At 35.7% G+C, this 15,379-nt stretch overlaps 1 protein-coding gene across 1 annotated transcript in view; it reads right to left on the minus strand.

Annotated features, from left to right (window-relative positions):
• LOC135708922 (protein couch potato-like) overlaps window positions 1-5,581 on the minus strand; it is a 409,839-nt gene extending 404,258 nt beyond the window's left edge. Inside the window, exons 1-2 of the mRNA XM_065231102.1 lie at window positions 5,561-5,581; window positions 5,387-5,420 (exon numbers count right to left, since the gene is read on the minus strand). Of these exons, the coding sequence (XP_065087174.1) occupies window positions 5,387-5,420; window positions 5,561-5,581 (55 nt within the window). The remainder of the gene's footprint in view (window positions 1-5,386; window positions 5,421-5,560) is intronic.
• Window positions 5,582-15,379: the final 9,798 nt, after the last annotated feature.

Below are 15,379 nucleotides of genomic sequence, written 5' to 3' on the forward strand. Positions count from 1 at the left end.
CTTGCGGTTTTCGAGTCATGTGCTCCCGCGGGGGTATAATCGATACTCTATCTAATTTCTGAAATTGATGGTTATCTGATTTATTGCTTTGCAGGGAAAACTATGTGTGTGGTACGTATGAGACGTTTTTACCAGCGAGGGATTTCTAGAGTAGCTCAGTTGGATGAGGTAAATTCGAGAGCATGAATGCTCTTAAAAAATAAAATAAAAAAGTATTGGGAAAGGTTTAGGAGGACCATGATTCTTGCTACTTTCAAAGTGACCACTATAATAAGGGTTTACATTACCGGGTATGTTTCTTGAAAACCGATTTTTTGGTAATGAGAAATTTGAATAGAATGAATAGAAATTGGTACTCATAATCATAATCATTAGCTATGCAACCGAAATGATTGAGTCCTCATAGCATATCTCAAGTCTACATCAAGCCCTCTAATTATTTTTTACGCGTTTATAGTTACATCGCGTTACATTAACGATATATCGGGCATGTTGGATACTTGGGATGGGAGCTAATTGGTTCTTAGCATAATAATTATAAGGTCCCTAGCAGAGTGGAAGCTTGCAAACTTATGCTATGTTCGCACTGCGGACTAATAACATGTTATAAGGCTGTATTGGTGACGTTTTTCTAGGCGTTAATTATTATAACACCCTTGTAACATGTTATAACTCTTTAGAACTTTCAAGCATATCTGGAAATAGATCTTGACAGTAATCTTAACTGAAATTCACTTCTAGAGCAGGTTGTTAATAATGCAACAAATGCTGATTGAATAGTTAAAAAACTTTTGGAAATGAGGCTTAAAACTAAAACTGATCCACTGGATTTGAATGAAGATTGTAAAACCCAGAATAACCTATGCATCCCAAGTAACATTTTAAGTTTTATGAAATACTACAAAGCTACTATAAAACAACATTCATAAAACCCTGGTCTAGACTGCTTTGCCATTGATGCATCCACCAAAACCTCATTAATGCTAGAATCTGTCTAGTTGGCCCACCCTGGAGAAGGTTCTGAAGGGTATATTTTCGAAGCTCTTCAAGATTGATTTACTGCAAAATGGTTGTGCGATAAACGCATTGAGATCCATTTTAAACCCGTATTTAAGCTACAATAAAAGCTATTTGGCAACAATTAAAACCATTATCCGAGCCATTTACCCTAGCTGCTTGCTAAGTTCACTAGAAAAACAACAATCAAGATAAAAAAGTATTTATAAATACCATCCGATCTTATCAAAATAATTAAAATAAAAACTGATCGTATAAAAATCCTGCCGAATTTCCAAAATTATAAAATAGTTCTCATGAAGTGGCCTAGTTTTAGGTGCCATATAAAATTTGAAGTGAAACGTGAAAACATCGAAAAACTTGAGTCCGCCCATTGAAATCATCTATTTTGCTAATTATTTTATATTAAAAAAAAATATATTCTTCAGATCGATCATCGCTTGAATTTTTCCTCCAACTTCGTTTATCCTTCGAGATATCCTTGTCATAAATTTGGTTTTTATTCACTGTGAGTATCCATCCTTAAAATTCAATTTGTAAACAGAGGAGATTTTATGATACACTTTTAAAAGCCTAAAAGGCAACAATATATGCCATTTGCTCTCATTTAAAACCTAATGGTTTTATGATTGCTTTTATAATGTTAGAACAGGTTTATAGAGTATTTTATCAAGACATTAATAAAAAAAATGCTAATGAAGTTTATGATTGATTTATAGAACAGTTTTATGGTGGGATTGAGAACAACTTTAAATCTAATTTTAAAGCAAGACAGTTTTTGACTTCTCGCCAGACTGTAAAAGGTTTTTAAAACAGCGAAAAGGTGAACTACTAAGCAGGAACGTTTTACACCGTGAAATGCTGTATTTAAACTAAATGGATTATTCATTGCCATTATAAAACCATCATAAATCAGAGTCGATACCAAATGATTGCAGAATTTTTACTTGGCATCGTTGGTTTGGTGGCCGAATTCGAATTAAAAATTGGTTCAGAGGAAACTAGGGAGACGGCAAAGACTTGCTACTCGCTCAATAACTGGCGCAATAAACAGCAGACTAAGTATGGCACTATATGCTCTAATATTTTTGTATAGTCACTTTAACACTCTTGTTGACTTGTCCAAGGTGAGATTTGAACTCGTGACTTTGGCGTGATAGGTATGAATGTTAACCACTACGCAGTGGTCGCCCCATGCTCTAATATATCTGCTTGCATCAATTTATCCAATTATAAGCTGAAAGGAGTGCATTAAGGGCTTAACGAACAAAACATTTTCATGAAGGTGATCTTACTGGAGTTCTGAGAAGTCTAAAAATGTTTGATATTGATCCTCCTGTATTAAAAATGAAAAAAAAAGTTCGATTGTTTATACATCGTAATGGTCATAATGTGTGGGAAAATGGGGGACCAAACATCCACCCAGATTCAGTTGTCTTTTATACAGACAGTTCAAAATTTAACAATCGTGTAGGAGCAGAGAACCAACTCCTCATCCACTAGTGAGAACAGTAGCCGAATTTCATCGAACCAAATACAACAATCATCAAGCACGATACCCAAAGCGGTGGTAGAGTCGGTATTAGAATTTCCTATTCGGATCTCTGCACCTTTTACCGACTACCAGACACCTACAGTGTCTTCACTACTGATGCAGCCTCCATTCTCGTAGCTGCCACTCTGCCCTCCAACAAACCCATCGCCATATTTTTCGATTCTGCCACAATCACGGTATGAAACTGCTGAACTAACGAATGGATGCGATTTCGAGAGTAATTTATCCGGAAGGTAAAAGAGGATACCACAAAATGGGAGGATCCACCTAAACACCGACTCCAAGTCATTTTATTCCGGTTAAGAACTGACCATAAAAAAGTCTTCCACAACATGGGAGGCGGAGACAGATTTAGAATGCGGTGCGATACATACGGGCCTACGGGCCCCGTTTTCTATACGGGATCTCAGGTAGCGTTAGGAATGACCCATCCAGCATCGCTGCGCTTTTCTGCTTTCTTCAGGAGGCAGGTCTGCTTAACCAAATTTGATGTATCAAATATCAAGACTCAAATTCATATCTCGCCAACGACTACTAACTCTGAAACGGATGAACGGAGATATCTACCCAAGCAAAGCACGTACGAGGACACGGAAATGGACGAATGACGGCACTAAAATTAAACACAGCGACTACAAAGGATCAGGACACGGAACTTGCCACATGACCACGATTATTAAAAACGACAGTAACATCGGTAGCATTAAAGGAAAACTCTGAAATATTAAAACTTTCTTATTTGTGGGACTCCCAAGTAACAATTTTGGTTTTATGAGGGTTCTGTAGACCATGATTTGAACTTGTAGAATGCTATAAAACCTCTATAAAGCTTGCAATGTTACTTGGACTTCCTTCTGAAGTATCCTCGGGATTCTCTCCTGGAATCTCACCTCCTAATCCTTTTAGCTCTGTTATTGAGAGGACTCCCGTCTGAAGTCCCCACCCCTCGTTTTTTAAGAGACGAACCATCTCTATAATAAAGAGAAAAAAAGTAGTTTTCTCAATATTTATGTTTAACTGGCCAACCGTGTTCAAAACATAAATTCAAGCAATTCTTGAATGCTCTGAAATATGCTTGCGCAGAAATTATATACATTCGAATACCTGCATTATGTCTAATAGTCAAGCAGCAATAAATGCTTTAAAATCAGCAACATGCAATTCAAAACGTGTATGAGAAAGCGCAATATCCCTTCAAAAATTGGCCTGTCAAAACCAAGTGAACCTATACTGGGCTCCTGGCCTCTGCGGAATTTAAGGAAATGAAAAAGCCGATGTAGATCAAGAAATATGAAAAAAATTATAGTGGAGACCAACTGCAATAACACTTCCATTGCTAGGCAGTCGAAACGAACGAAATCCGAACATTCCAATGACTCGCAAATTCTTGAATTATCAAAGGAAGATCTCAATGATTTAGTAACATGTAAATGTAATTAGAAGCTAATAAGAAAACTTCAAGGGGATATGTGTCGATTATGTGGCATAAAAAAGGAATACTCAGAACACCTTATATGATCTTGTACAGCAATCTTCTATAATAGACGTATTTTTCTGGATAAGGGGCTGGCAGAACCCTTTGATTTTTGAAATGCAGGTCTTTTTTATTTTCCTCTGTTCGGGATATAGAGCCATGGCGACCAGTATTTGATCTATGCATCATGTGTTCTTAGTTTAGCGCTTGTCGAATTACTCCATCACAATTGAGAAATGATGAAGTATTCGGGCTTGATACAGTTGTCATGCTTGCCTTCGAGTGAAACCACCCTACAAAGGCGCACCCCTTTGTCAGTCAAAATTGGATTCCTTAACAACAAAAGTAAGGAATGACACCGATAATGACCACCGATAATGACACTTCAACCTAGGGAACAACGAATAGAAGATAAGGAATCACATAGATGAAGACTAACTATTTTTTTCCTTGTTTTGTGGACAAAGCCGAGTCTTGTCACTATCAAAAAGGTATAAAAAGTAACAAGGACTAAGATGTGTTCCTTTGATTACTGAAAAATCCTGTTTCCCTAGTTTGAAGTAGTCAGGACTAGGAAACAGTGGTAGATCTTACATCCCGTAACGTACCACGAAAAGGTGATCTACCCAAGTTACGGGGCACAGTCTTAGTCAAGTAGTACATTTCACTCGAAAAGTAATGCCTTGCTTGGAAAATACTTTTGGTCAGTCCATGTCAATCGTTTCACATAATAATGATACGATAAACGGGGAATATATCACAATAGATCACAACAGAAAAAAAAATACATTAGGATTAGGATTAGATGCTCAGTTGCTAACCATTACTATTAAATATCAATTTTATTCCAATTTGTAACATACTTAGAACTTTAAGTTCAAGATAGTGTTTTAAAACCTATTTTTGGATATAATTTTTATGAAGATAGCTGAATAAGCTTTGAAAAATCTTAAAATATAAGATTGTATGATTTGATTTAAAATTTAATATTTAATATTATACTTTATTATTAGAGTTCATCAGAATTAGCTAAAAAAAACGTCTAAATTGGATATAAACCAAAACTACCGGTTTTTATAAGGATAAAAGCTATTATATCGGTATTGCAGAATGGCACAGTGTTACCGGTTAAGCAACACTATCTATTATGTACGTGTACGTGTTCGGTTTCATCATAGCTTTGAAGAGGTTTGTAAGGCTCATAATGGACTTGAAGGCCATAATTAAATCAAAAATGATGCTTGAGATCCGTCATAATTACATCAAATGAACATACAAAATTTAAGATCGTAAGATAATTCAGAAACGTCTTTTTAAAAATAATTATTAATAATACTCACCCGTTGTGCACAGCGTTGAATTTATATGCGCCGCCTGGAATAGAGAAAATGGTTGAATGTATTTAAATGTGCAGTAGTGGTTGTTTATTATCACATAGAGCCGGTGACAATGAAAGGGCATACGCATTTTTACAAAATTATTTCATTACTAGGAGAATTGAAAGTAACATTAACTTTCGACAAATTCTCATACATTGTTTCCTCAATGATGGAGATTCACCATGGAATTAAAAATATTATTTCATGTATACAGAGTGGTTTGGAGTAACTGTCACTTAAAAAATTGTCATAACGATTGAGCGCTTGAAGTATTTTTTTTATATCAGTATATTTCAGATATACAGCTATCCCCCGAAGAACGCATTACCCACTGAGTTGCACCCACCGCTTTTTCTCGGCGGGGTTTCAACCAGTTGGTTTGATTTTTTGCATGTGAGTAGGGTCAATGGAGAACTAGTCACTCACAGAAAATAAGAGCGCTTGTTTGAAAACCCACCGAGACAAAACCGGATAATTACTGTTTTGTTATGCACACTTGTTATACACATAGGGGATTCTCAAAATAACTAGGATAGGCAAATTTGTGGTCAACTTTGGCGTGTTGTAACTTCGTCAAATATGATCCGATTTTAATTTTTCCAAAAGCATTCGACTAGAAAACTAAAACAATGTGTAGTCACAAAAATAACCATGGTCACCGGATACCGGAGATATTCCGGATTTCTGTAGGACTTGTCTAACTTGCTAAATTTGTGATGAGATGTTCTATACGACGCCGGTTAAAAATAGATATTTACAGTAAATACACAGAAATAAGAACCATTTTCAAAAAGAATGACATGCGAAGAACTAAAATCTTCCTATAATCAACCGAGACATGGTCATTTCCATTCAATCGGTTGTGATGGAGGGTTTTGAATGCGGTCAGATATTTTAATCACTCAAAACATGCCGTACTACAGTTCTTTCTTCATGACTTTTAATCAATAGGCTTTCGATAGACTTTAAATACATCATTGACAACATTAGCCGCTTTTGGAACCTTCGGACTGCCCCCGGGAGAAACTTGTAGTAGGGGATAATTGCATTTTTATACCATTTTTAACAAAACATGCCGTGCGACACCTTTTTCTTTTTTAGAACTAAACTCGGCCGAACGCATAAAAACGCCAATGAAACGTTATTGAATTCACTTCGGTTCTGTTGGAGTGCTTCTTTTGTTTGTTTGAAAATAATGGATGCAACATTCATATCACGCGTTATTATTGACTTCGTGCGCATCGTGCTAAATCCAGACAACATAAATCACGATACTTTTAGAGTAAAAATACAAGCCAAATAAATCATCTCACGACCACACACATAACGAACTGTCAAAGGAATTTCTCTTTGCATTCACACTCTTCCAGCTATTTTCAACAAAAAAAAAATAAAATAAAAGAAGCTACGACATGACACGATTTCGTAGCCAAGTTATTAACGAAACGGAAAGTCGACTAGAGAATGGATCAATGTTACTTAGGACATAATGCATTGTTCTGCTTGAATGTTTTTCGATGCGCCTAGTTACACGGTAAATAAATCTAACTCATATTTCAATCCCGTTTACTCAAATTAGCAAAACCTAGGTCTTTAATATGAGTAAATGTCATTCAAATATTAGTGACATTTACTCATATTTTAAAATAACTTTCTCATTCTACGGGTGACCTACGCTTCTGCAAATTTGAGTCAGCGGTACTTATATATGAGACACTTTTATTTGCCATGCACGCTATTTTTAAACAACCCACAGGACGGATATGAGTAGATTCTACTCAAATTTGGGTTTTTTTTTTAAATAGCATGTGTACAGTTTTGATCCGCCCTTTCACGTACAGATTGACATTTTGCCTACGAGATTTTTCAGTGGAGTGAAGGGATAAGTAACAATTCACTATGTTTCACGAAACTGAAATTTGCTCATGGGGTTTTCCTATAGAAGCGAACAGTTGCAGTCGTCGTCGTTAACGCGAATGGTTTCACCAATACCAAAACAGAGTTATCATATAAAGTTCGTAGGCCATAATTAGGATCACGTCTCAAAATTACGTTTCTAATGTTCGGCCCATAGTTATAAAGTGCAAAAAACGTTAAATCTTCTAAAGTTACAATAAGAGTGAAAAGTGTGATATTGATATATTAGACAAGCATGTTAGATTCATGAGATTATCAGGTTTTTTATGATCACCGCAGTGTAGATCAGGGCTGAAAAAATCACTAAAATTCATCAAAGTTCACTATGGATGAAAAATTCATTTAATAGTGAATGCTGGTGATTTTTTCATGATTTTTTCAACCCTGGTGTAGATACAAGGGAGGCAGGGAATCTCAGGAATTCCTTATAAAATCATGAAGAATAACATGAAGAATACAGAACATGTTAACATCTTACTAAAAGAGAGATGGGACAGAAATATCCTATGTAATAAGTGCATGGTCCCTTACCACAATTCAACTCCCGGCCGACCTCTTCCGAGGAGGCTCGACTCATTACAGCAGACGGTGGGTAATAACAAACATCGCATGGAGCTACAACAAACGGGCAAGTCTGAAATTGTGGCATTGAACGAGTGAGACAAGGTGAAGCAAAGGAAGTACCTAACTTCATTCAGGTGATTTCTCTTTTTTCCGCATTTAATTGTTCTACGTGGTTCTGCTGTGCGTCTGTCCGTCCGGCACCGGCTGCGTCATAGCTTTCTTGTGGACCTCCTCCGTTTCTCGATCGAATACCAATTGCGTTAATTATATGCGTCTGCACAGTTGAGAATGATGATTATAAATAGAATGCTATTTCTTTTTTGCTAATTGTGTCTATTGAGAAATACAAATTATTACCGGCGGGTGTTCATACGAATTTTATCAAATGTAACGTCATTTGCTCATAAGCAATATGTAGTAATAGCAATTAGTTTGCAAATGTATTTGCATCATACGGAGCATGGAAACCAAACTGCACACAGCTAGCTTGGAAATCAGACCACATCCAAAGTACTGTTAGAAGAACATCATACGGAATGATGATAGCATTTTACTGCATTTATAGGGCCTCCTGTCTTCACTGATCGGCATAGCAATTAATTTACGGTTGAAAAAATCGTACCCTCAGCACATGCTTCCTATGAAGATTCATTGAAGAACCAGACTAAGCTAACTATAGAAGCCTACCTATGCTAAGCAATAACCCCGATATGCACATCGTTTCGGTCGAACGAAGTCAACATCCGTGAAGAAGATAATTCATTTTCACCATTTCTGCACTTGTGCACATGTATTCATTGGGTGATGCAATCAGTGACGTGAATAGGATTGTTTTCTGATAGTTGCATATGAGTTAGGATCTCAAATATCAAGCAAAGGTAATTGATAAGATTGTAGGAATCGTATTACTCATGATTATCGCTTGTTGAATGAGTAAAATGTGTTTGGGAAAAGAGGTGTATATTATGTTCGATCTACTTCCACCATAATATTACATATTATTCGTCTTCAGCATGAAACGATATCTCCAGTTTTCATTCAAAACCCCTTCGCCTATCCGTTCACGCATCCCATAAGGTGATGAAATTGCCCCAAAACATGATTTATGAGAAAAGTTTTGTCATCTCCCTGCAATATGCGATGGGATTTTTGTTTTTCCTCGCCCGCCCGTCATATGGGATTAATCTTTTTATGGGGCAGCAGCCATCGCAAGCTGCAAGAAAATACTGCCTTCTGCCCTACCATTGGGATCCATCAGGTGCAAGGCAAAGAATGGCAGTGTGACATTGAGCCTCGTCCGGAATTCCTCGTGGCAATTTCACGCTACTCTGAAGCAGCAGCATCACACATCACGAGAAGAGTTATACCTACTTTTCGCCGCCATGCACTGACGCGTCCCAAACCGTTCATCACTGCGGTGACCATCAGGTGTGGAGGATAAATTTGATGCAATTCAATCTGATTCGTACGAGTGAGTGAGATTGTGCTTCCGCAATCTCAGACCACTATGGCGTCTAGCGAAACACACAGGAATAGGGCAATTTTGTCTGTAACTGAGACAACTTGTCTGCGGTTATGGGGCATTTTTTATGCTCTCAATATAGAATTACAAATATAAGTGCTGGACGCTGGCTATGGAGCATTCGTTTTCATGGAAATATCGTTGAATGCTTGAACTTTTGGAACTTCAGAGATTCGTCGAAGAGTAAGGCGAAATTAGATTATATATCAAGTTGCAACCAAAGTTGATGAAATAAATTCTCTCTTTTAATCGAATATCCCAATAAGAGTTCTATGCAATATTTTGCATCCTATAAAGGAACATTATTATTTGAATAAACCCCTACTACATCAGTTCTTATAATATCTTATGCACAGCAAAAATTAATTTTAATACTACATCCAAGAGGATGTACTTAAATCATGCCGAAAATCTCATGTAATTTTTATGGCCACAACAATAAACAAATGCAGCAAATGCAGCAAATGCAGCAAATGCAGCTTAATGTCAGTTCATACACTGCACTGTATTAATGATAATTTTGTCCTTTTTGGTAATTAATATTACACCATATTTTGACACGATTGAAGCGCATCCACTTTGATGTGATAACAATTTTTTTTTTTTGCTGTGTGTTGAAAATCTCTTTTCTGGGCTATTGCAATGAACCAATAAATTTATTTTATAGATATTGTATTTATCCCTTCCGGACCTATGTGGTCATATATGACTACACTTTATGATTAGTTAAATCACCAGTGACTGATATCTATATCCTTTCTTCAGCAAAGTTGTACTTGTTGTTGTACAGGCAAAATATAAAAGTACATATTCATAGCCTGATTGATTGGCCTAGCACTCCAAAACCTTATGTAGTATTTATGTTTGTTTGAACTACGCAAAATTGATGTATGTCATGCATTTTTGACTATTAATTATAATGGATCATGGTTATATGGTTTAAAACTCGCGACAATTCATGGTAGCATAATCAAACCACCGTTCATCTTACGCATGATATAATGTATTTAAATTTAATGTAATGGTTAAGAACTGACAGAATTTTCCCTACATAACTACATTGGGTTGATCAATGTTGAGCAATTTTGCTGTGATCAATGTGCACTAAATTCCAAGTTAAATTCGAGATCGAAATCGACTAGAATAGGAACTGACTCTATTTCCTCACACATTTTTTGTTGATTTGCACCAGGGTGCCTTCCATTCATTTTGGCTAAAAAAATGTTTTATGAAATTATGGAACAATAAGATATTATGATAATATTTTGTTTGTGTAAACATCAAGAAACTATAGTAAAGTTTGTGTTTGACACATAATACCAACCAATTTTGCTACATGTGAGTCGCAATTGCGATTTTGTCATTTATCTCACCCACTCTTCGCTCTTCACTCTTCGCGAAAAGGCTATCAGAAAATCGCTCATTGTGACTCTGTCCAAGCTAAATTTTCTGGTTTTATGTGTCAAACACAAACTTTAAAATCTTTTCTTGTTACTTACACATACAAAATATCATCATAATATCTTATTATTCCATAATTTCATAAAACAATTTTTTAGTCATAATGAATGGAAGGCACCCTGATTTGCACCTTAGTGTAGTGCCCAAGTAACACAAGTTTATAGAATTATGTTGAGTAAACTGCTATACAACCAAAAATAGTCATACAAAGGTTATATAAACTGTCATAGAACATGTGTGTTGCTTGTGATGTGAATGGAAGCCACAATCAGTGCAAGGATTACCGGTTTAAAGTTCTGTCTGATGGTTTGTTGCAGCAGGGTGAATCAGCTTCATTGAAGCCCTTTGGAAGACAAAACGACCAGATGGCCATCTGTAATCACGTGACAACCCAAGTAACATTTCAAGTTTTATCGTGGTTTTATAGCACTCTACAAGTCTAAATCATGGTCTACAGAACCCTCATAAAACCTAAATTGTTACTTGGGAAGAGACTGGCAAATCCACGAACCCTCGTCCAGTCAACAAATCTTTTGATTTCCTCAGCCTCCCCTCCAACCCAGTATATAATATAATGTTTTAATATATATGAATTACAGAAATGTTCCACCACATGTTCAAAAAGTGCAGACATTTGGCGTTCAATTATGGTTTCAAATACACAAAAAAAAAATGGGATGTGTGGAGAAAACTCCATTAAGAATTCGCCAAATATAAGAGAATCATGTAAATTTAGTTTAAATAGATAAAATCAGATACGATCTCACCAAATTAGTCCAAATGAATCCAGAGGAAGCATCCGTGCTATTGTTGCATTGTAGTTCCAATCAAAGACGGTTCGCTTGATGGGGATCGACATAAACTAGTCCCGTCCTATGTAGAACCAATTTGAAGTGTCCAATCGTCGAAAATATTAACCGGATTAATAACCAAATAAGCATAAAAAAGATTTGCACCTTAGTATAGTACACAAAAACGCCATGCATGTTGTGGGATAAAAATATTCCCACAGGGAGGAAGGGGTATAACGATCATACGGGGTTTAAGCACCTCTTTCAAGCTCGATATGTGCTGAGTTTGAAAAAAATCTACTTATCTTGGACTGTAAGATGAGATGAAATTCATGAATACCCATTCTCAAGCAATTCCACGAACTGATTATGGCGGCACTAAAGTTATTTTCCGAATACGCGTGACAAATGTGGTGTGGATTAAACTGACCTATGACACATAAAAAATGATGTTGATGCGCTGAAGCCTGTACAATAGGGCTTTCGATCTGTATTGAGGTCCCCAACAACATTGCTAAATTTGAACGATTTCGGCTACGATCTGGATTTGCGGAAGAATTTTCTAGCTTGTATGGGAAACGGAACGAAACTACCCAAGCAACAATTTTTGTTTTATTTAAGTTTTATAGCAGTTGATATAACCAAATTATAAAACCTTCACTGACGACCACATTGCTTTAACAATCTCCTGAGAACCGCAATACAGCCATGTCCCCAAGCAACACGGCTTGTCATAAAGAAGTTGAAAATACTTTGTAATGACTAACGCAAAGAATCACTAATACTTTAATATACATCATTTAATACATTTATACAACCTAAAAAGCGCAAGACGCGGAGCTTATACAACTAAAAACTGGTCTTATAACATGTTTTGGAAACATCATAAAAACCAGCGACAAAAAAAAACAATAAAAAAAAACTTGAGCATGGGATTCGATTACTGGTCCTTGGCATGGTAGACTTGTTACTACCTAACTAGACCAACACCGCTTGATGAAAGGTTTGTTAGAAGTATCTATCATGTTCTTGCCAATGGCATGAAAATTATTTTCTCGTTCATCACGCCTTCGATCCGTCATGAAGACTTTTTGTTAGTAGCGAAGCGTACATCTAATTGCCAGAATGTTATTTAAACGTATTTTCAACTCCTTATAAGACAACCTGCACATTTTCAGTTGTATTAATTTATGAGATGTCATAAAAAAGTATTTTCAACTTTCTTTATAACAAACCTCCGAATACCTCATAAGAAACTGTCAATCACTGCATGAAGAGACAGTCCGGCTCAAAGGCACCGTCAATGTTTACGTCAATCTGGATTGATTTTGTATACGACAAGTTTTAAAGTGGTATTCAAACAGTAAGATGCAAGTTCAAATAACATTTTAAGATAAAAGCAAAAGAAAACTATTTTGGAAAATGTTGAATCAAAGAAGTATGAAGAAAACATCTTTAAACCTCATATATAACGTGGGATGTTTTCTGCATCTCTTATAATACATTTATACAACAAGCTGTTCTAATTCTTTTTCAAAAAGATGTTTTATGTGTTACTTGGGTCATGGCCAATTGGCCCAGTTTTAATGCAGTCATTAAAACTTGATATGCGAACTACTTTAGGAGCATAGGATTTATGTCAGTTTTATCACACTCTAGACGTGATTGTTAAAAATGAAAACATAAAACCTCCTCCAGGTCAGAAAGTTTTAAAGGCCTTCTAATGACTACCATAAAACTATATTACAACCGCATAAATCGCTCCTGAAGAAGTTGATAAAACATGATACGCAAAACATTTTGACAACTTTGAAGGTTTTAAGTTGGGGTTTTTGGATGATAGTTAATATTGAGAAATATTTTATTGTGGTTTTATTCTTTCGATGTTTGATGTGAAATCATGATCCTTGTCAGTTGGTAATAATGGCTGATATTATTGACCATTGAAAATAAGACGACTTTATTATAATTTTAAACCAATCTGTATATGCTTCACAGCATGCCGTGCAATATTTATGGTGATTATTATACCAAATAGGAGCATAAATTTAGTGCGCCATATGAATACTAAAATATAGGGATATTTTTAATTTGTCTGCATTAGCACCATGCATTAAAGAGTCATTCAAAGATTATCTATTTAGTACAAAACTGTTACTACTGTTGAGCAATAACCAGTCACATATTATTTAATTATACATAGATGTATGAAAGTGTTTTATTGCCTATCAATTAAAGCGTAATTATTCATACTGTGTGAAATTTGTTCATACGGCGACATTTTTTTTCGTTATAACTTGCTACTCCTTAAAAATACCTCAATATAACATATTCTCCTAGATTGGAATTCTATAGCATAACATAAACCTAATGGTTGTATCTTAGCATTTCGTAGTCCAAATTGAGAGCGTTAAGTTATATTTAAGCTATATAACTAGCTTGCTGGTTTTATTCGGTACAGCGAATCAAAACAAAACAAAAACCATGACCACCTGTCAAAAAGTCAACATTCCAAGCGATCCTCCTATTTTCGCTTGTAATCAAGATGTAAGAAATGCTTATTGGATCCACTAAAAGCTTTTTCAATACAAGGTTTTAAGCCGTGATGTCAATACTGGCCATCTCCAAACGGATTTAGTGAAACTGTCGGCGTTACTTTAAGAAGGGTTCGTGGATCTTTCGGAAGTGTATCGGAAAGCCGCTTGTTCAATATTTTTAACAGCTCCTTCACCGCACTGTGCCTTATGTAGGGATCGTATAACTGTAGTTCCTTCATATTGTTTCATATTGTCGATCGTCTCATCTTCATTGTGTTCAGAAGCACTGAAGGGGTTTTCATTTCATGTATCTGAATAGATTTGTTTTTTATAATGACAAAAAATTTCAGAGTATTTTTTGTTGTAGCAGTATATTTCTTATCTGTGAATCTTAGGCCTCTGATAAAGATGATAGTTGTAATGAAGCTTTAATGAAGGTCTAAGACTGCTTCAAGTTTTATATCGGTCATAAAAAGTGTACCATAAAACATAATTGTATGTTTTGTTTTGGTTTTATTCTTCAGTTATAAGTAGTGATGCAGAACCACCTTACAGCTACCGTTAAAACTATGAAGTCTGAGTTTTAATTTAGTAGTCATAAAACAGTTTTATAGAGGACTTGACGGCCTGATTTTATGACAAGCACACAAAACCGTAATACAACCACAGGCTGGAAGGGATGCTATGATAAAACAATGATAAAATAAGAATAAATCTTCCAAGCATTTAGATTGTTACTTGGGTATTGATTTGGTTGTAAAAAATACAAAAGATACTAAATTTTTACCAAAATTTGAACTTAGATTGATAAAACTATAAAGAAAAACTTTTCCTAGGACCACAAATCTATTTGACTTCTTAGAATAGCTTAGACTGACTGCACATATCAATGGCTGCAACTGTGCAACCAGTGAAATTGCACAATAAATCAACTGAACGACTGAGTGAGAGTGGCCGTTCATTCTCATGGATTCCAAATATTTAAGGATCACCCAACAAACATTTTCAGTATTATAAACCAACTTTTCCAGCGTCATTCTGTAAAGTAGCTGAAAAAAGCTCCAAATGTAGCTTCGGACATAAGCTGCCAAAATGGTTTTCAAAAGCGTTTTCTCAGCATTTTCACATACATTCATTTTGACAGTCGTACTGAATTACAGAA

This window comes from Ochlerotatus camptorhynchus, unplaced genomic scaffold (genome assembly GCF_037179485.1).
Source record: "Ochlerotatus camptorhynchus isolate MF236.1 unplaced genomic scaffold, CSIRO-AGI_Acam_v1.1 ptg000342l, whole genome shotgun sequence".
NCBI classification, from domain to species: Eukaryota; Metazoa; Arthropoda; class Insecta; order Diptera; family Culicidae; genus Ochlerotatus; species Ochlerotatus camptorhynchus.